Here is a 19768-nt window from a genome sequence, read left to right as displayed (position 1 = left end):
TGTTGCTTATATGATCGATTACACTGAAGAGACATGACAACGCATTTTGCTACACGATCATGTATATACATAAACATGAAAGGTCCATTGGTACTTGGGAATTTCTATTTTGCTCCCCTTTGGTTTTGTTTTGTAGAAATACCACAATTTCTACGTACGTCATGTGGTGCAGGCATAAACTTAGAACATAATATAATTTATGGAGAAAAAATTGTTAAGGAAAAGAGTTAATATGAATAACATACTCACAAAAGGGACCTTTTTTTGTTTTTTCCTAAAAAAAGATTTTACTATTATAGTATTATTTTCTAGGTAATTAAATGTTATATTAAATGAAGTAATAGGAGGCTAGTTATAGTTACTAGTATTAATTTTCTATGACGATTAAATAATTTTAATTGGAAAGTATATATGGTTGTCGAATTTGAGGCAACGTGGTTAAACCTCCATCAGGTGTGGCTACACATCCCACAGACTTCCCCAATCCACAGACGAATTAACTATTTTCATAAATAAAGGAAATTGAAATGTAATCCCACCCTGAACATATATACATATGTACGTATAATAAATAAGTAAAAGTATTAATGATTTGTGGGGTTTTGCTTGACGTATGGGTCAACAGATATCGCCACATCAAGATATCTTGTATCCACGAGAAAAAGAAATAACTCTTTATAAGAGATATAGTAAGAATAGTAACAACTTTTCTTAGAATTAATTACTAAATATTTACTCGATACGTACGTACGTAATTCTATTTTGAAGAACAACAAAACTAAAGAGCGTTTCAATAAGTGTTTCTTCGTCTACTAACTCACATGATCGATGACTTACGTCTAGAGAGCCACGTACTAACAACTTGAGTTTCATAATTTTTCCCACTCGAATTTTAGTATCGTTATTCAAATTGTTGTCATAATAATTTTCCATCCTAATGATAGTTAGTTAGGAGGATTAGGACTTATATATGACCGAGTGATCAGATGATTGAACGGTTTAATCCAAACTGCCAAAGAATTTGTATTTTGATACACATATTATAAAGGGAAACTTATTGTACTTTCTATATATATAGATGTATATAATTTGAATACAGTATTATAAAATGAATAATACAAGCAGTTACACCCGTTTCTTATATAAGACCTTCATAGCAACATACATGCGAAAAGAATCTTAAGTTTTAAATACATTTATACTTATAAATATTTGTATTTTTCTTCTGAGTGGTGATAAACTGTTATCAAGATCCAATGAACCTATCTATATTTATAGTATATAGTTTGGTTGTTAAGACATTCATTGGGATGTTGCATATTTCCAAATTACATGTACAAACTTATTGGAATAGGCAACATACATGAACGTTCGAACTTCGAACATATTGAATTGATATAGAAACGGATAAATAATTAACAACTTTTTCATCGAAAGACAATACTTTTAGTAACTAAAAACAGGATGTGATTGCTCAAAACTCCCATTTGCTCAAACTTCGGATTCTAATTAATGACTAATTAATGAGAAGTAAAAGATTTTATTTCAATAAAACTACCGATGCTATTTGTCAAACTATGAATTTATACCTCATATATATGCATATTGAAGAAATAAATTATATGTTAATATTATTCTAAACTTTACCCTTTTTAAAAGAAAAAGAATATGCACTTAAGTATAAGCGGAAAAAGGTGTAGAACAAAATGCACCAATCTAGAGGAGAACCAACATGCGCTTGCGTTGGCAGAGAATTTTACGTATTTAACTTTAATTTCCATACATAATCGGATAGTATGAAACTAAATTGAATAGAAGTTCTCGAGAATAGTCTGAAGTTCTTACCCTTTAGTTTCACCGACCATTTATGTAGAATATATCATAACTCGTTTACCAAAATATAATATCGTAATTTAAAACCGTAAAAGGAAACAAAATCGTTACTCAACATATTGAAAGCCACATTTTATTATTTAAGTACTTAACCCAAAAAATCGCATATATATCCTTGTAAGTTGTAACTATCTCGTAACACTATGTTTAATCGTATATAATCTACATGTTAGACAGATTCATGAAATCTAACGTACGAATATATGTAATCGTATATAATCCACATGTTAGAATATCATGTTTTATTATTTGTAGTCCCTAAAATGAATGGTAGAATAACTTGTATGAGTTTAAAATTTCTTACTACTCATAATATCTAGTCAAATCATTATTTATATGTACAGATGTACTCATCATGTAAGTTTCATCAAGTTAAATAAGTTCACATGTGGAATTGTGGATAATGGTAGTTGCTGAACATTTCTTGGAATACACACTATCTTTTGGTTAATTTGATGCATAGATATAGAGAATCGAAATTGAAGGCGTGTTCCATTCTCGTTGATTGAGAGATCACAAAGTGAGAAGTGAAAACTAAAAAGACTTTGGGAATTGATTACATTTACCATATTCCAAGACTTGGGTAGTGGTGTGGTCTCATTTCCTAGAAACCTCGAGAGTTAACATTAATGCACCGATTACACATATTTAAGTATTCTTACGGTATGTTGGTTTAAATTAATTATAATGTTCGGTGCAGTGTTTTGATTTACGTGCATACATCATACGTGCTATTCGCCCATTTATGTTACTATGTATGGATTGTATACAGACGTTGATACTACCAGCATACCAATATCTTACTGTAGTGTCTATATTTCTTTTTAACTAGTTTTTATTTTAGTATCCAGTTATATTTTTTTCTTTTTTCTTTCTGTTTCTGTAGTTTATATTCTAAAAATCCGTATCTAATTAGTAATTATTAATAGAAAGTTAAATTTTTATCCAAGACAAAGTTATTATTTTCATTATGATTATAAATTTATTAAATTCATTAACTAAATTTTCCAGTTCCAAATAAGCGGACAAAAAAATCTTCTTGAGGGAGAGTATATTGAATTTTGCTTTTATTTTCTCAAAATAAAAATAATATTGAAGAGAAATAATATCTATGGCGAATACAATTGGGAAGGCATAGTTTGTGTATATCATCACATGGAAACATGGGGAATGGAATAGTAAACTCTTTTTGTGCTAATTAATCAGAAATTTATCTTTAAAAAAAAATAATCATTTGACTTTGTGATCTCTCATTTGACCATTAGCAAAACCAACCCATATTTGCTACCCATAAATGAAGACCATAAGTGGACTCAATAAAAAATAAACTGACATAACATAATCATCAAATATGCGACACTATCATCCAAATATTGGTCAAATCTTTTGGTGGGTATATATGTAATGCCAATCATTTCTAACATCTGAAAAATTATTTGGTATGATAAAAAGAATAATATTTATATTTTAGTTTACTGAATACCAACTTTTTTCGTCCAATAAGTGTAATTATTGCCAGAGAATCTCGCAAAGCAAAAAAAAAACAAAATTTATCATATATTACGAGAGAAAGGGACAAATTATTGCTAAACTAGTAAAATGGAATTTCCGAAATACTTTTTTTTGTTGCATATATTTATTAATTTATACTATATAAACTCATACTGTATTTTTTATTGACATTAACCAGATTCGATCGGTCTTAATCATGTGACTTCATTAAAAAAAAAATATTAGAGACCCAAAATCCCATGTTACAATTTTAAGTCTAGCATAAAAGCCTACCTAATTTTATGCCGCCTCAATTTTGTTTTTTGATTTTTTTTATTGCCTGTAATTTTTTTATAGATGAATAGCATATCTTGAAAAATATACGAACATTTATTTTCTCTTAATTGTTTTATGTGGATTACTGCGGACTAACGCATAGTAATATAATTGAAGGCTTGAAGCCATTTAGAAAGAAAAAAACAAAACATGCGATGTTGATACTCAACACTAGGGGTCGGTGACTCGGTGCTACTACTCGTATTACTTGTCACATAAACTCATTTTAAAAACAACTATATAGTATTTGTTTTCACTTAGAAATTTTCAAAAATGAGATGAGATTTGCAGTAAATCTAAAGGATATGATCAAAGTCTCATTTCCGTTTAATTTCCCGTTTGACTTCTAAGAAACTTAACTATGCCAAAAAAACTCTCCAACTTTAACCCAACCATAGCGGATCAGTCTAGGGCAAGTACATTTTTACATTCTTAGTTATGTATCACACTATTCCAACAGTTCTAACAAAGAAGACTTTAAGAGAAAATACAATGGATTACGAGAATATTTTCGGAAGCATATCATAGGTTCTTGGAGGTGCGAAAGAACCGGCATAATTTTATCATGGAAGACATCATCAATGATTACACATGATAGAAGAAATCTCAAAACAATAAATGGATTATATGTAAAATATAATCTTGATCAGAAAGATATACTATAATTTTTTTCCTTTTTTTGGGAAAAATCTGTGGCACAACATGGAATACTAAAATATAAATAGAGGAAAAAAGAAGAAGAGAAAAAGAAGAAGAAGAAGAAGATAGAGATGCAACTAACTCCATAACTGTAATAACTGTAAGGGTATGGAAATATAATAAATTATTGGAGTCAAATGGTTCCCTTAAAAAAGAGTTTGAGATAGTGAAAGATGGGAAATCCATGTGATCTCACATGTTTTTTCTGATTTAATTTATACCATCATCAGCCTCAGGTGTCTTCTTGACCATTATGGTGAACTATTTTTTACTGGTCAACCCCCTTATAACTATACGATCTGTAAAGTTTCTGATGATTTTTCTTGAAGACATTTTCTGATGATCTTATTCATATTTGCTGATTCTCTTTTGGTTGGAATATTTAAATTGGTTTTAAACATATGTTACATACATGTTATTCATATTTGCTGATACTTATTCCTATTTACATTGGTTTTCCAGAACAGTTTTTAGTCCAAATCAGTTCATCAGGATTTAATCTTCTAATATTTATGATCTGTATTTTACAGTATTAATGTTCTGATATATAAAAAAGGACTACTAATGTATGCATCAAGGGGAATAGTTTGGTTTGATTTTCAAGCGTCATGTATCGTGTGTCACACATAATAAGCGGCATGTGGTAGCTAACAAATCAGTGTGATTAATAATTGTTAACAAAAGAAATAACAATATATGATAAATATATAGTACTTTTCTTAGTAATTTGGCTTTTGGGTTATTTTATGTGGTCACGAGTTTCCTTTTTTAATTCCAAAATATGAATTACTAGTATATATATTCTTTTTTATGAATCTTTTCCTATATTCGTATTCGAAAGAAGTGTATAATAGAGATCTGCTAAAAATTAGTCAACTCGACGAGTTGTATTAGAGAAAGAAGGAGAATGTTATTTTCATTATTATTTTGCACTAAATAAGCTGTACCGCCGATTGAATTGATTATGGAGTGAATGATTTTTTTGTTTAACGAAAAAATGTTTTATATACTCATTATGAAAACAAAGAATATAAATATCCCCCGTTTTTACAATATATTTTCGAAGTAATTTACTGGCTTACTTATTTTTAATAATCAACGTACCACCCCAAAGGGAGAGTAAACTTTTTCTCTATATTGTATTGGTATGACTATGATATGAGCAGAATTATTTTAAATTACTACCAACTAATAATACTACTATTTATATACAACATGGATGTTAGTAGCTAATTATAGCAAAGAGAAGTTGTTTGTTAAAACTTTAATTGCGATGGAATTAAATGCTTAGAAAAACGGGTAAAATTTAAGCCGTCTCCCAAGATTCTTGCAGATGTACATTGCATTTTCCCTCAAATTTTATCATCTTTCTTTTTCACCCCTTATTTATATGTCAAACCTATTTTAATACTAGTACTAATATGGCTCAATTATTGCTATTAATTATTATTATACGTTGTTCTTTTTGCTTCTGCAGTTGTCTATAAGTTTTTAAATAGGGTTTATGCGTGGTTGTCCATCGTCACGGTTTCTTTATTTAAAATTCTCCAGTATCATAATTTTAAAGTTTTACCCAAGAAGTTGACATAACTAACAAAAAGAAAGAAAAATATCTATGTTCTTTTTTTTTTTTGTTTGTGCAAACATCTATGTTCATGTATCAAAATGCGTAAATTTTGACCAAAGGCAAACCGGTTTGTAACCAACCGGTCTTGTTCATAACCATTCTGGTTTCTGTTAAGTGTTAACCATGTGACGACGTGGCAATCCGAATCCCGATCTGGGCCGTCGTATATAAATCAAAATTTGTATTACACTGTTAAAAACTGCTCTTAAGGTTTCTTGTCTCACAAGTAAGGAGCCTGAAAAAATCAAAAGAATAGAGCGAGGCGTACGAAAAGAAAACTATGGATCTACAAACGCAAAGCCAAAACCGATATTATACTACCAAGGCTGAATAAACAGTTTCTCAATCCTTAAGAAAGTGGAAGTTGGGGTTATCAGCGAGCTCAGAAGCTGATTTTGCATTCGCAAAGTCCCTTTCTTGCATGCAGCTCGAGATCTCATCGGTTTCAAAAGGGATGCTGTTGTGTTCACACAAACGGTGGAATTACTTATGAGCGTATATAAGCTCAAGATGTCTGAATAATTTTTGTAAATGATTTTAGTCAGTACCTGGAATCGTCGTCTAGCAAGAAGGAACGGCTATCTTCATCTTCATTTGTCGTTTGAAGTTTTAAGTTGGAAATCACCTAAAAACGAAATAGAATATTTTAATAGAGAGTGTCTTTATTTTCTTTTTGGTTTGTCAGAGCTCAGAGCAATGTTACCTCTTGTGATAGGTTATGATCGCCGTCGTCTTTGTCCTTGCAGAGAGTACATATTCTATACAATTGCTCAGTACTAAGAACCTGACAAACAGAGACATATTGGAAGAAGGTTAATTAAGCCTAATAGAGATAACAGAAGGCTACAACGGATTTAGGTTCTAAACTAAAGTCCTCCATGCATTCCTCAGTCTAAATAGATACATATCTTTGCACAGTTTGATTCTGAAACCTGTCATTTGTGATGTCTAATTGTTCTTCTACTCTTTAATGGAATTGTGACATCAGAGAAGCAGAGACTTACCGAGCAAAGGTTGGTTGTAAGATCATCGTATGTAATTGTGGATTTCAGTTCTGTAATCTGAAAGAAAAAGCACATGAACATTCAGGAACGAGAAAAGAAGAGGGAGAGTCGTACACTGTCAAGAAAAGAAGAAAAACCAGGAGCAAGACGGCTTGTCTTGTGTGTTTCAGTTCATCCCAAGAAGATCCTACGAACTGCATTCAAGAGTAGCAAGTGAAATCATGCCCTAAAATTGTTTGGTTACTACAACTTTTTTCAGGCAACTTTATACCTCTTCAGTCGCTTGGCTGCACCATGACTCTAGTTCATCTAATCCTGCCTTCACTTCTTTGCCCATGTTGACTGTGCAGTATTCTCGTTCAAGGAGAAGACTGCATGGTTCAGATAATATCTCTAGTTTAATACGTCGACTGTAAGTTGCTTTATCCAAGTGAAAGGTGATGAAGGGATAAAAACAATGACCTGTTGAAGAGTTGAACATTGATGTATTGGAAAGTTTGGCTGAAGATTTTCTGAACGAGAAACAGAGGAACCTGAAAGAGAACGTTTTTAGTAGGGAAATTAAGCAGTTATGTGAACCTTACATATACAAATATTCTTACGTAGCTTTTCTTCCATGTGAAGAGATTGTAGTTCAAAAACCCAATAATGCTTTGCCAAGAGCTTGCTGGTGAATTCTCTACAGACGACTTCACTGCTTGCCCCTCTAGAGATGGTGATATCTCATCAGATAACTTTTTTGGTGACTTATCTCCCACTGACATCTTTGGTGAATTCTCTTCAGATGACTTCTTTGGTGAATTCTCTTCAGATGACTTCTTTGGTGAATTCTCTTCAGATGACTTCTTCGGTGAATTCTCTTCAGATGACTTCTTCGGCGAATTTTCCTCAGATGACTTAGTGGGTGAATTCTCTTCAGATGACTTCTTTGGTGAATCCTCTTCAGATGACTTCTTTGGTGAATTCTCTTCAGATGACTTAGCAGGGAGATGCGCTTCAGATGGCTTAGTTGGTGAATGCTCTTCAGATGACTTTGATTGTGAATTCACAACAGAGGATTTAGATGATGAATCCTTCAGACTCTGAATCATTAGAAGAGAGTCATTTATATGAAACAATCCTATCTTCGAAGCTAATAGATTCTCAAACTATTAGTTTATTGGTCTGGTGACCAAAGGTATACCTGGATGCAGGAAGAAAGCAGTGAAGTTACTTCTCTCTTAACATTCTCTCGGATTATTCCATACATTGTTTCAACATAGGCCGTAAGCTGCTGTTTGAAAAGTAAAGCAGGATATCTAGCATCTACTTGCTGCACCACATCGGTTGCAAGATTCGGGGAAGAGCTTGAACGAAAACCCTAAAACAGTCACATTTGTAGTAAGTTACATAAATTTTGAGCGATATGAAGGATTCAGGAATAATGATAAGAGTTCAGAGCTTGATAAGTCAAGCTACATGGACATCAAGAAAATAATTTCGTTTCCGTTTCCTTGCTACCTGTGTCATCCTTCCAAAAAATGAAGTTGGATGAGGAGGTTTTGTTGGACTTGAGCCAGTTGAGCTCTGTCTTATGCTTCTTTGAAGCAAGAATAAGAGTGTTGTTGTGTTTGTTAGCCAATAAGCCAAATGATTGTCGTCCTCCTGATTCTGCATAAATAAGCGGAGGATTTTTGTTAAGTTCTATCTAATACAATACAAGTCAGAGCATTTTTTTTTTGGTCATCTTATCTGAGCCATGGATATGCATGCTTGTCAAGCCGCATATCCAATGGTCTCTGACTAATGACCGTAAGTAATACAAAACAAGTAAACTTCCTAACTTCTCAGGTTACCTCTATTGCAGAACCAAAAATAGGAACAATTCGATCAAAGATACTTGTTTTTTCTGCTTCAAACATCTTCCAGTGTATAAGACATTTATATATTGTAAGAGCTGCAACAGGCTTTCCATGACTGAAACCGACGTTTTTGGATACACATTTGAGAAGAACATCAACAAATTCCTGCAGCATAGAAATATGACAACAAACTAACCAGTGAAAAAGAAGTATGAAACTATTAATTAGGCTAATGTTTTCGTTAGGCACATACATGGGGTTGTCTTTCAATTCGAGATCGTCTAAAAGATTCTGTCCCAAACTTTTTTGACGGTATAGGAGCAATTGGTTCCTGTAAGAATGCAAAAAATATTTATATGAATTGAACGTGCAAGATGTAAGTCTATCACAGATCAGTTTTATCTAGTTCATCACTTGCATTATGTCCATTCTCCACAGGCTGAAAGACGTAAGGGGAATAAGTCAAATATTTTTTCAAAAAATTTTACACGGAAGTATGAGAAATTGTAGATTTACCGGTGGTCCTGTAAATGACACCTGGGGAGACATTTTCCGGGAAGCAGGATTAACCAGCGCTTGCTGCCGGCGAATTTGTTCTTCTGATTCCATGTCAGAAACCTTTTCCTCAAGCCTAATTAAGAGAACAATAATCAAGTAAGTAATTCATATGTACTAACTAATGCGAGTGCAAAATATACTTCGGAGAAAAGATAAAAGATTGACATTCTGGAGTAGAAAGGACGTCAAACCTTTGCATTGATGTCTTCAACTCAATTAGCTTTGTCTCTGAGTCTAAAACTTGTTGCAGCCTCTCTTCACAAAGTCTACTTGCTTCCTCGTACTTCTTTTCTGTTTCATCTATTTTATTTTCCAAGGAACGTACCAGATCCTGATGAAAAATTATCAAAATCAAGCTAGCGATGGAGACAAAATCCACACAGTTAACAGAGAAATGCTTTATCTATGGTCTAATTCAGGTCTTTGTTTTCATCAGCAAGTTTTTTTACCCTCTCATCATCAATTGAAGCATCCTCTGTCAAACTCTCCTTCGTAGAATTGTTCCCTCTTTCATTGACTTTCTTCTCTAATGAACCTACAAGTGCCTAAGAAGTGGTTCCATTCATCATTTCAATGGGATTAATAAACTGAAAACACTTAGTTGATCCATTTGGTTTTCTTTGGTTTTGCTACATCTGTAAAAATATTACCTTGAGCCGCTCATTCTCAGCTGCAAGATTGCTCACGGTCTCGTAATCAGATGAGACGTTCCCTTTCAACTGCTCTGTAATATTTGACCTTGTTTCGTCATGTTTTCTGTCTAATGCATCGATTTTCTCCTCCAAGGAACTTACCAACGCCTAAGAATATGCTATGCTCGATCAGATATATATTTATCCAAAGGAAAAATGGAAAGTATGAACCTCAAATTGTGTATCAAAATCAGTATCTAAAAATCCTACCTTCAGCTGTTGATTTTCAGCTTCAAGTTTGATGATCGCGGACTGATCAATGACAGGAACTTCTTCTTTTATCCGCTCTTCACTTAGCTTACTTATTTCTTCATATTTTCTCTCGGATTCATCTATTTTATTATGCAACAAACTCATCGACTCCTTTTATGGAAAGAGGATAAGACAAACAACGACAAAGATAAACGTAAAATCATAAACGTGATATTCAACGTAGACACTGTTTACCGAGGATTAAAAGGTTCAGACAGAGTTTTATGACTAACCTTAAGCTGTTCATTCTCAGCAGCAAGATCGTTACTCATCTCAAGTCCCTTCGAGAGTTCTTCAATCTCAAGTTGCATGTCTTGCAAAGCGGACTGCAAGTCTGAGATTTCCATACTTTTGGTTTCTTGAGTTTCCTTGAGCTGAAGTTTTATATCTGTTAAAGCGGACTGCAATGCTTCGATTTCTTGAGATTTGGCTTCCTCGATCTTCATCTGCACCAGTACACTGATCAGATGCCTCATACAGAACCAACAAAATGATCCAGTTTTACAATGAACAATTCTTCAAAAAATCAAATATTTTGCGTCACAGGTAATGTGTCCAGCATAATATCATTGATGAAATGATGTGTACCCTCATCTGTTTCTCAAGCTCCAAGTTTGAAGTGAGTTCTTCCACTTGATTTTCCAGCTTAGTCTTAGCATCCTGAAGTGCTCCTGTTTCTTTAGCAGCCTGAAAGAGTAAATAATTATACGAAAATCTCTGCTTATATATTATCTAGTGAATTGGTAATAAAAAATTGACACTAGAGATAGTAGATTTATACATTCTCCACAGAACGCCTTATAAGAAAAGAAGTTAAGATTACCATTTTTAGATTTCGCAATTCTCGGCGTGCAACTTTCACTCTCCAGCTGCACTGAGTAGTAATGGCTGCTTTCTTCGTTCTCACATAATGCTGATGACACAAACATCTTCTGATTTGACTCTGTGTAGCCAGTAGGTTGCATGTCATCAATATTCAAACAAGTAGATGTATGTTATAGGTATAAAATAGGCAAAAGTAGAAACAATTTTATCAATATGTAAACTGAAACTTGCTTGAATAATGATTGTCGCTCTTCTCTTCTTCCTAAACTGAAGTTCAACACGGGCAGCTTTTGCTCGCATCCCTGTCTGAACTAAACAAGCAGACGAGAACAGGCTTTTATAAGCATTCTGGCAAATATAAGTCCGTGCCTGCTTTTGTATCCTCAGAGAAGCAGCTTCTCTTCGCATGGTCTCAAACCAAACACGTGCGACTTGTCCTACATTCAGTTCGGGGAGGGGATAAGAAAGCCTGATAACATTTTTACGAAACCAACAAACGCCTACAACATGTATTACCTCTACATAAGGCTTGAATTTCTGTTGAAGCGGCCTGCAACAACAGAAACTTCTTGCGAGATTGATAAGTAAGGACTTTTCTCTGTATAATCCGTGCTGAATGACCAAGAACTTCAGCTCGGTGAGCATCCAGTTCTGCCATTTGACCTGCCCTAAGAAACACCTTTGTCTTCCCAATCTATGATGCAAGAGAATTATTAGTGAGGATTACATATCGAATAATATATAAGCACACATAAAGCTAGAATAATTCCAGTGCCCTTTACTTGTGTTTTAGTAATCGCAAAACAAGCTACACACTAGAAAGCGCGAGGTAAGATTATGAAACTGCACCTGAAAACCTTTGAGGTCCACTTTTGCTAGTAGCTTTTTGCAAGCGTCAATTTCATCATAGCTATTAACATAAATCCAGAACCAAAAAGTTGTTAAGTGATGCTAATACCAAGTCTTATAAAAATTAACTACAAGAATATGATCAACTGTAAGACTAATTACAGGAATTAAGTATTGGTTAAGCTACCTGCTCTTTGTAGTCTCTGGATATAAAATTCTGAACCGGGTCAAAAACTCGTTGAAAGGCTTTCTAGTAGGATATCCAGCGCAACTGATCCTAATGGCTTCCATGACCCCCTGAGATCAGATACAGGAAGTTCCACAACATCATAAGAAAGCTTATTAATAATTTGATACAGTTGCAAAATTCAAAGGTTCTCTGAAACATTAAAAGCTTACCCCACACCTAAGTTGATGCAAAATATTAATGTTCTCAAATATTTCCGGCTTAAGAAGGTTATTTGGTTTAACACATCGTATGTAGTGTGGCTCCGTGGTGCTCAAACTCTCGAGCAAAGATTGCAGTTGTTGCTGTATTTTAGTACGTGGTGAGAACCAAAGTAGAGATTATATGCAGAATCAAGTGTAACTTAACATACCTTAAACTGAGAACCTATTGATGAGAACTTTGATGTTTTGGACGATTCCTCTGGCAATGGTGGAAACAACGATGATACAAAAGTACAGTCTGAAGAGCTCAGGAGAGCTTGATGTTCTCCAACAACATAATCTTTGTTCTTGTCCAAAAACAGTTCTGTCTGATAAGTGACCTGGAATTAAACAAGAATACAGTCATTGGACCAAGATAGTTTACATCAAGACAAGCATTATAACAAGCAGTTCGGGTTGTGATGATCACTAACATCACCAGCATAGTGGCAAATTGTAAAGTCTGTTTGAGCCAATTTTGGCTTCCCAAAACGTTTGTGGTCTTTAAAAGTCTGGTACAGCTTTTGAGAGAATGTATCATGTGTTGATCTTGGAAACATGCTGTAGAAGCAAACAGAGTCCCAATCATTATTTATGAAGACAAAAGAGAGAAGCAACGAACAAACATGACCTTTTAACCTTACCAAGCCTCGTCTAGAAGGGCAATGATACCACCAGGTTTCTGACTTGAGAAAACCACACATCAGATACTCTAACCCAAAATATTAACAATAGGTATGATGAATATAAGTTCCAACATTGTACATTGTGTGCTCCTAACCTTTTCAATAAGATCAAGGACATCCTGATTATCAATGAACTCTATGTAACTCCAGTCTATCTCTTCTTTAGTATATTCTTCTTGCTCCATCTTGAACACATGCTGTAGAGAAGAGGAAGGTATGTATAAATATTTGGTCAGTCGAGAAACAGATCAATCTAGTGTAAGTCTCCAACCTGGTTGAAATGTTGTTGCAGCTTCTCGTTTGTCAAATTTATACAAAACTGTTCGAAACTGCAAATTGTTCGTGAAAATGAGAAGACTATGTTGGAATTAACAAAAGAATTATAATCAAACAGGCAAACCACAGAACTGCAAGGAACGGTCAATAACCAGATAACTATATTGTTCCAAATCACAAGAAAGCTATTATCTAAGCAACTGAAGTATAACAAACCATCAGCTTAATGTTAAAAGAAGCTAAATCAGAGAGCATAAATGTAGGAAGCAATGTAAGAATTCAATTATCAGTTCCAGAGATTTAACATGTCAGTGAAAACAAAAGCATACCGGTTAAGCACCTGTTTGTCTTGAAACTCTCGAATCCATAAATATCCAGAACACCTATAATATGTTTTGAACTTGGATCTTGGCCGATGGAGTTATTGATCTTGGTCACAAGCCTGTACGAAATAAAATTGAAATATCTTACATAGAAACCCCAAGAATGTAATAAATTCTTATAGAAACGTTCAGTTATAGTAAACCTACCAATCGAACAATTTAGAATAGACAATCTTGGCTAGTGCATCTCTTCCTAGAGCTGCACTATCAGGATCAAGAGACTTTGTAATACTTTCATCACGAGTCACCATGACCCTTTTGCACAAGGAATCTTCTAAAGCTTTCTCATCACACCTGCAACAAAGAGAAAGTCGAGGCTGTAATTCTGGCTGATCATAAAACAGTTAATCTGAGAAAATACAGAGTAGTGAAGCATTTACATGAAAAGTTCTGCTGCCACTTTGAGATGGAACCGTGATTTCTCGTCCCTAGGTTCTGAAGCTTCTGATTCTTCACCCTTTGCAAACTCGATGTTCCCTAGATGAAGGATTGCAGCCACTACTCGGAAGATTGCATCCTATGGTAGTAGAATGTAAGAAGAGTTGTTCGCATGACTCGGCATGTAAAGTGACTAAAATAAAGTACCTGATCTTCCGAATTGATCCCAACAACGTCCATAGCTTTCCTTGTAGCTATGTATTCCTTGGAGTCATCAAGCCCATCCAATGCATAACAATTAGACTGATTTAGATAGCGAAATGTGCTTGGTTTTCCTAACTTGTACCTCTCAGTTTCCTGAAACCTCATGAAAAAACACTGTTCAGTCAACGTGAATCTCATGTAAGGTCAAGATTTTGAGCTAACACCGCCTTAGAAGAGATCAGGGCTTACCTGTTCTGGTGCTGCGCAAAGCATGTAAAAGCAATGATAGTTTCTTTCAGGGTCAGAGACTTGACAAACCCGCGACCTCTCTAGCAAATATGTCCTAATAGCAGCTCCCGAGATCCTTCCCCTATGATCGAACTGAATCTCCACAAATTTACCAAAACGACTGCAAAAAGGAAATTGTGTAAGTATCTTTAACCGGGTTCAAGAAAATACACAAAATGGACAAATCAACAAACGTGAGACGCCTCTCGTCCACCTTGAATTATTGTTTCTAACGGTTTTTGCATTGCCAAACGCTTCTAAAACTGGATTGGACTGCAAAACAGGGAAGACGGTCAGAGGAAAGTATGACCAGATATTACTGGAGGAAACTCACTACTAAGTCTATCTTTTGCAAGAAATGAATCCTTGTATTTTAGGAAATTCATTACCTCTAAAACTTGCTGCTCCACGGATCGTCCTTCACTCTCAGCTCTTCCGCCCATGTAGGCAAGATATCGCATGAGCATCTTTGTGCTCTCTGTCTTGCCAGCACCGCTTTCCCCACTCACCAAGATAGCCTGACTCACTCCCTCGTTGATCATTTTCCTAAATTTTATATTTATGGTGATTGTTATGCTCAAAAACAATTAAAAGTGCAACCATCCATAATACAAGCTAATTTAACATGACAGAAGAGTTACCTGTACGCAGAATCTGCAACCGCAAAAGGATGTGGACTCAACTCACCAAATGCTGTACCCTTATACTGTTTCATTGTATCACTTCCATAAAGGCGGGGCAATCTCTTAAAAGGATTCACAGCTATCAATATATTTCCTGTGTACGTCTGGACTCATCATAAAAAAATTAGCTTGCAGAAACTGTGTGTCGACATCGTTAGATCACGTGATGGTAAAATGTAAACAACAAAAATCCTTAAAAGCATAAAATGGTTGACAGCTAGTAGTTGAATTCAAAAGTGCTGGGTGGAGCTTACATATATTTCATTAGCATTATATCGGCACTTGAGGTTGAGAAGAACCCCTGGTTCATGCAAATATGCAAGCTTTGTCATGTCGTCTACCCCAAGTTCAGGGAACTCGGGGTCCTTGGGGTAGACAGCATTTACCTTTGCCACAACCTAAGAAACAAATGCTATCAGAAATGTGCCTTTTTAACAATGGGCATTATCTAACAAGTTATATACTAATTCTTACCGTCTTGCCGGAGCAATTAACAGTGATATCATCAGCGTTAACTTCTTCAACTTCCCCATCAATCCAGGCATCATCTGAATCCTCCACCCAGACATGAGACCCTACAGTTACTTTGGCTGAAGCAGCCTGCGCATTAACCACATCATAAACTACACAAATCGAAACAGGTACTCCGAGAATATGAAAATCGAATTGAACAACAAAGAGCGAATGAATTTCTCAAACAAAAAAAAAAATCGTTTTTTTCTTTTTCTTTCTCTCTTCCATAAAAACAACATTCAAAATTTCATTACTATTAAATCACACAAAACAAGAGAGAGAAAACCAAAAGGAGTAATTTTTATTGAAGAAACAGCAATGCGATTTAAAGAATAGAAAGCTCGTACCATAATTTACGACGGAATCTGGTCAGAAAACAATCTCGGCATCAACAAAACCCAACGGGAGGAGAAACATCAAACACAGAAAATTTTGAAATCCCAATTAACTAACATGGATCCATAACGAATTTGACAACGAACATTCCTCTTTCCCAACATAGAGGTTGTCTCATCAGAAGCAGAACATAATCTGGGAAAATAGTCTCATTCTCTCCGTGTTTATTTCTTCTTTTCGTCTTCCCTCCCACCCACGGACGTTGGGAATCGAACGGAGAAGAAGAATCATGAAACATAACTCTCTCATTCCCAAATTACCCTCTTCACTAAACCGATCCGGTTTACTTCAACGGATCTAAATAGAAAAAGTAGAGTAGAAAGCGTCTTTCTTTGTCAGGCCGATTTTTTCCTAATGGGCCTAGACTTAATGGGCCAATTGTTTTCCTAATGGGCCTAGACTTATTATGGTTTTAATCATTTTATTCAAAAATCAAATTAAATTGTACAGAAGAAAGAGAAACCACTTTACGCCTCCGTCTCCTCCGTTCACCTCACTCCGCCTCCAATGGCGGGTTTCAGTTCTCTGATTCCTCGAACGTCTCTGAAACGCGCCGTTAGTTGCGCAACCGGAAACCTAACTGCGAAGTTGTCTCCTATTGCGGCAGCACGAAATCTCTTCACCGGAGGGGGATGTGACGAAATTTATGGTTGGTGGTATTGCTTATAAATTCGTTTTCGTATCCTTTGTTAAGAATATTGCACATTGATGTTTTTTGGTTAATGAATTGGAATCTCTGAGTTCGAATTTGGAGCTGATTGCTGTAGGTAGTCAAGTTCTTCTTTCTGTAGTAGAGCTTCGAAAGGGTCTTTTTTTTTTTTTTTTTTTAAGACTGTTGTTGAATCCTATTTTTTAATTTCGAAACTTATTGTTAGGTAACACAGGAATGGTCTCTCATCCCAATCGAATAAGGTAAAAGCTCGATTTTGATCAGTTAGCATCATTTTTTATTCACTAATTTACCAAAACATGGATGCAAAATCCATTTTTTTTTTTCGAGCTGTATTGACTCTGATGTTTTACCATACATACTTCTCTAGGAATCACAACACCATTGGTAATCCTGGCGTTCTAACTGGTCCATTTCATCATCTTCTCAGGGTAAGTTTTCATCTGTGATATGTTTTTCGTCTTATATAACTTCTAAAACATTGCTTAGAGATCTAAACAGTGTAATGAATGTCAGGTACTGATTGTGATCACTGAAGCAAATTTTTTTAAGATTCTTGTTGTATACATCTCATTGTGTGTGACATGATATTTCTCAGGTCAACCAGAAAAACAAGCCCGCCTTTTTAAGGGTCCAATCAATGAGTTATCAGTTTGTGGCTGATTCTCATGCATCTCCTAGAAGTATTGTGAAAACTGAGGTACAATAGAATACACTGAGTTTAAGCTTTGTGTTTTTCTGTCCAAGTCTTAGTGTGAGCTCAATTAAGTTTCTCTTTCAGACAGATCTTATACATCATCTTGAGCAAAAAGTTTAGATTTTCATTCAGTGGCCTGTAGGTCTCAGCAGTTTCGTATAGTCATATAACCTAACTAGTATATCTGATGATCAAATTACTTTCCCTAATCCAGTTGCTTTTGGTTAGCGATTCCTGAGAATTTTGCCTTTCATCATTTAGATCTCTTGCGTTATTGTCACCAGTAAGATCCTTGGGATGCTTAGTTTTCATCTTGTTGTAGGATGAGCAAGATGTTTCTAAATCATCAAAGAAGGAAAGCGCTGATACCCCTAGAAAACATCAAATTGGGGAGAACATACCCAAGAAGGATAAAATAAAGTTTCTTGTAAACAATGTAAGCAGAAATTTTTAATACAAGCTATTCTTCCTTTTTGCCTTTCTAGTGGCTTGACAATGATGAGAATTTCCAAATGTTTGTTTAAATCTTGGTTTTTTTGCCCTTATCTGTTGGCTCATCTGTCCAAACCTTTATTACGATGTGAATGCAGCTTCTTGATATAGAAGATAATAAAGAGGTTGTTTATGGAGCTTTGGATGCTTGGGTTGCTTGGGAACGCAATTTCCCCATTGCTTCCCTCAAAAGAGTCATAGCTATTCTTGAAAAGGAACAGCAATGGCACCGAATGGTCCAGGTATCTATCACCCGAATGTCTTGTCGCTTTTTTTTCTCTCACCTTGGAAGTCATGAACCATGAATAATCAAATACCCAAGAACATACCGACTAATTTTATAGTTACTAAAAAAGTAGAACAGAATCTTGTAGACGTTTTAATTCCATTTCCCCTGTGTAATCGTTGTAGGTGATAAAGTGGATCCTAAGTAAGGGACAAGGGAACACGATGGGGACGTATGGACAGTTGATACGGGCGTTAGATAAGGATCGCAGAGCAGAAGAGGCGCATGTAATCTGGCGAAAGAAAATTGGGAATGATCTGCATTCTGTACCTTGGAAATTATGCTTACAAATGATGCGCATATATTTCCGGAACAACATGTTACAGGAACTTGTTAAGGTTCGTTATGTTTCCCCTTGTCTCTTCACTGACCGGAAATTAGATAGAAAATATATTGCTCGTTGATACTTAAGCAGAACTAGTAAGTTATTTTGTACTGACATCAAACCTTGTTTATTTGTATATGGGTTATGAAGCTATTTAAGGATCTGGAGAGTTATGACCGTAAGCCGCCGGACAAACACATTGTGCAGACAGTGGCAGATGCCTATGAGCTTTTGGGAATGCTAGATGAGAAAGAAAAGGTAGTGACGAAGTATTGCAATCTACTTGTCGGTGCAGCATCTGATGGAACATCAAGAAGATCTTCAAGGAAGAAAAAGAAACCAGGTACTGTGGATGACGATTTCACACATATATATATCCTCAACCATCTTTAAAGCCATTGATACTGAACTCATGTGCTTCTTTCGCCTGACCGCATGAGTTTTAACTGTTTAACTTGTGATTTCAGAACTTAGGAATCCTGAAGCAACCACAGAAGACGTAATAGAGGCAGCGAATGCTGAGTCACAGGAAGAGCTAAAAGAAAATCTGGATACAAATGAAGATTCAGAAGGTGCCACTGACAAACGATCCGAACATGAAGCATAAGTTGTAGGATTTAAAATATAAATGTCTCTACTTGATTGGTTGTAATGCTTAGAGTTCAAGGTTTGAGTGCGTCACTAGTATTACAGAGTCATAGGGCTTTAGGTTTGCTTGTCACGCAACAGCAAAATTGTGTTATACCGTAACCAAATCACATTTGATTTATTTTGAAAATTTGGAAAATGAATATACGTCACATATGACATAACTAGACTAACTAAACATAACCACTTGGAAAGATTCAACATCCAACGGTCATCATCTAAAGTTAGATGGTGAAATAAATCACGATGGTATTATAGTGATTCGGTACGGTTTGAATCGGTTAGATCAAATTGGTTCCCTACCAAAACTAGAATCTCCGGTTACATTGGGTTTTAAAAATCGGAAA

General features: G+C 35.1%; 2 protein-coding genes across 3 annotated transcripts; one reads left to right on the top strand and one right to left on the bottom strand.

Moving 5' to 3' along the window:
• Positions 1 to 6184: 6184 nt before the first annotated feature.
• On the bottom strand, positions 6185 to 16570 carry LOC104762409 (myosin-7). 2 transcript variants are annotated; one of them, XM_087497617.1, is made up of 42 exons: positions 16255 to 16570; positions 15869 to 15994; positions 15649 to 15792; positions 15353 to 15498; positions 15101 to 15257; positions 14926 to 14984; positions 14673 to 14832; positions 14427 to 14576; positions 14222 to 14358; positions 13989 to 14135; positions 13799 to 13900; positions 13454 to 13511; positions 13278 to 13379; positions 13141 to 13178; positions 12931 to 13057; positions 12667 to 12837; positions 12467 to 12598; positions 12255 to 12364; positions 12068 to 12128; positions 11735 to 11912; positions 11450 to 11655; positions 11217 to 11336; positions 10982 to 11080; positions 10627 to 10839; positions 10352 to 10504; positions 10100 to 10249; positions 9899 to 9994; positions 9641 to 9780; positions 9408 to 9522; positions 9310 to 9330; positions 9145 to 9222; positions 8886 to 9056; positions 8551 to 8700; positions 8234 to 8410; positions 7653 to 8132; positions 7513 to 7583; positions 7322 to 7421; positions 7188 to 7244; positions 7051 to 7107; positions 6750 to 6830; positions 6595 to 6671; positions 6185 to 6503 (listed from the first exon to the last, which is right to left on the bottom strand). In XM_087497617.1, the coding sequence occupies exons 1-42, from the start codon at positions 16255 to 16257 to the stop codon at positions 6389 to 6391; spliced, it is 5235 nt and encodes a 1744-aa protein (XP_087353743.1). In that variant the 5' UTR covers positions 16258 to 16570; the 3' UTR covers positions 6185 to 6388. The 2 variants fall into 2 exon arrangements, with proteins under 2 accessions (XP_087353743.1, XP_087353746.1); XM_087497620.1 differs by lacking the exon at positions 9310 to 9330.
• A 130-nt stretch (positions 16571 to 16700) lies between these two features.
• On the top strand, positions 16701 to 19560 carry LOC104762399 (uncharacterized). The gene is made up of 9 exons (XM_010485680.2): positions 16701 to 16952; positions 17179 to 17215; positions 17344 to 17404; positions 17572 to 17673; positions 17993 to 18106; positions 18261 to 18404; positions 18574 to 18786; positions 18924 to 19116; positions 19241 to 19560. Exons 1-9 carry the CDS (start codon positions 16811 to 16813, stop codon positions 19378 to 19380), a joined length of 1146 nt encoding a protein of 381 aa, XP_010483982.1. The 5' UTR covers positions 16701 to 16810; the 3' UTR covers positions 19381 to 19560.
• The last annotated feature ends 208 nt before the right edge of the window (positions 19561 to 19768 follow it).

This window comes from Camelina sativa, chromosome 3, assembly GCF_030686135.1.
Source record: "Camelina sativa cultivar CO46 ecotype springtype chromosome 3, ASM3068613v1".
Classification (NCBI taxonomy): domain Eukaryota; kingdom Viridiplantae; phylum Streptophyta; class Magnoliopsida; order Brassicales; family Brassicaceae; genus Camelina; species Camelina sativa.
This window is presented reverse-complemented; position numbering and strand designations above follow the sequence as displayed.

Excerpts from the sequence above, each read along its gene's own strand:
- LOC104762409 (XM_087497617.1), bottom strand. Across the intron at positions 12,129-12,254 it reads CCAGAGACTACAAAGAGCAG|CTATGATGAAATTGACGCTT; the intron begins GTAGCTTAACCA and ends TTATGTTAATAG. Across the intron at positions 8,133-8,233 it reads TGCTTTCTTCCTGCATCCAG|AGTCTGAAGGATTCATCATC; the intron begins GTATACCTTTGG and ends CTAATGATTCAG.
- LOC104762399 (XM_010485680.2), top strand. The coding sequence starts at position 16,811 with ATGGCGGGTTTCAGTTCTCTGATTCCTCGAACGTCTCTGAAACGCGCC. Across the intron at positions 16,953-17,178 it reads GGGATGTGACGAAATTTATG|GTAACACAGGAATGGTCTCT; the intron begins GTTGGTGGTATT and ends ACTTATTGTTAG. Across the intron at positions 18,107-18,260 it reads TAAAGTTTCTTGTAAACAAT|CTTCTTGATATAGAAGATAA; the intron begins GTAAGCAGAAAT and ends ATGTGAATGCAG.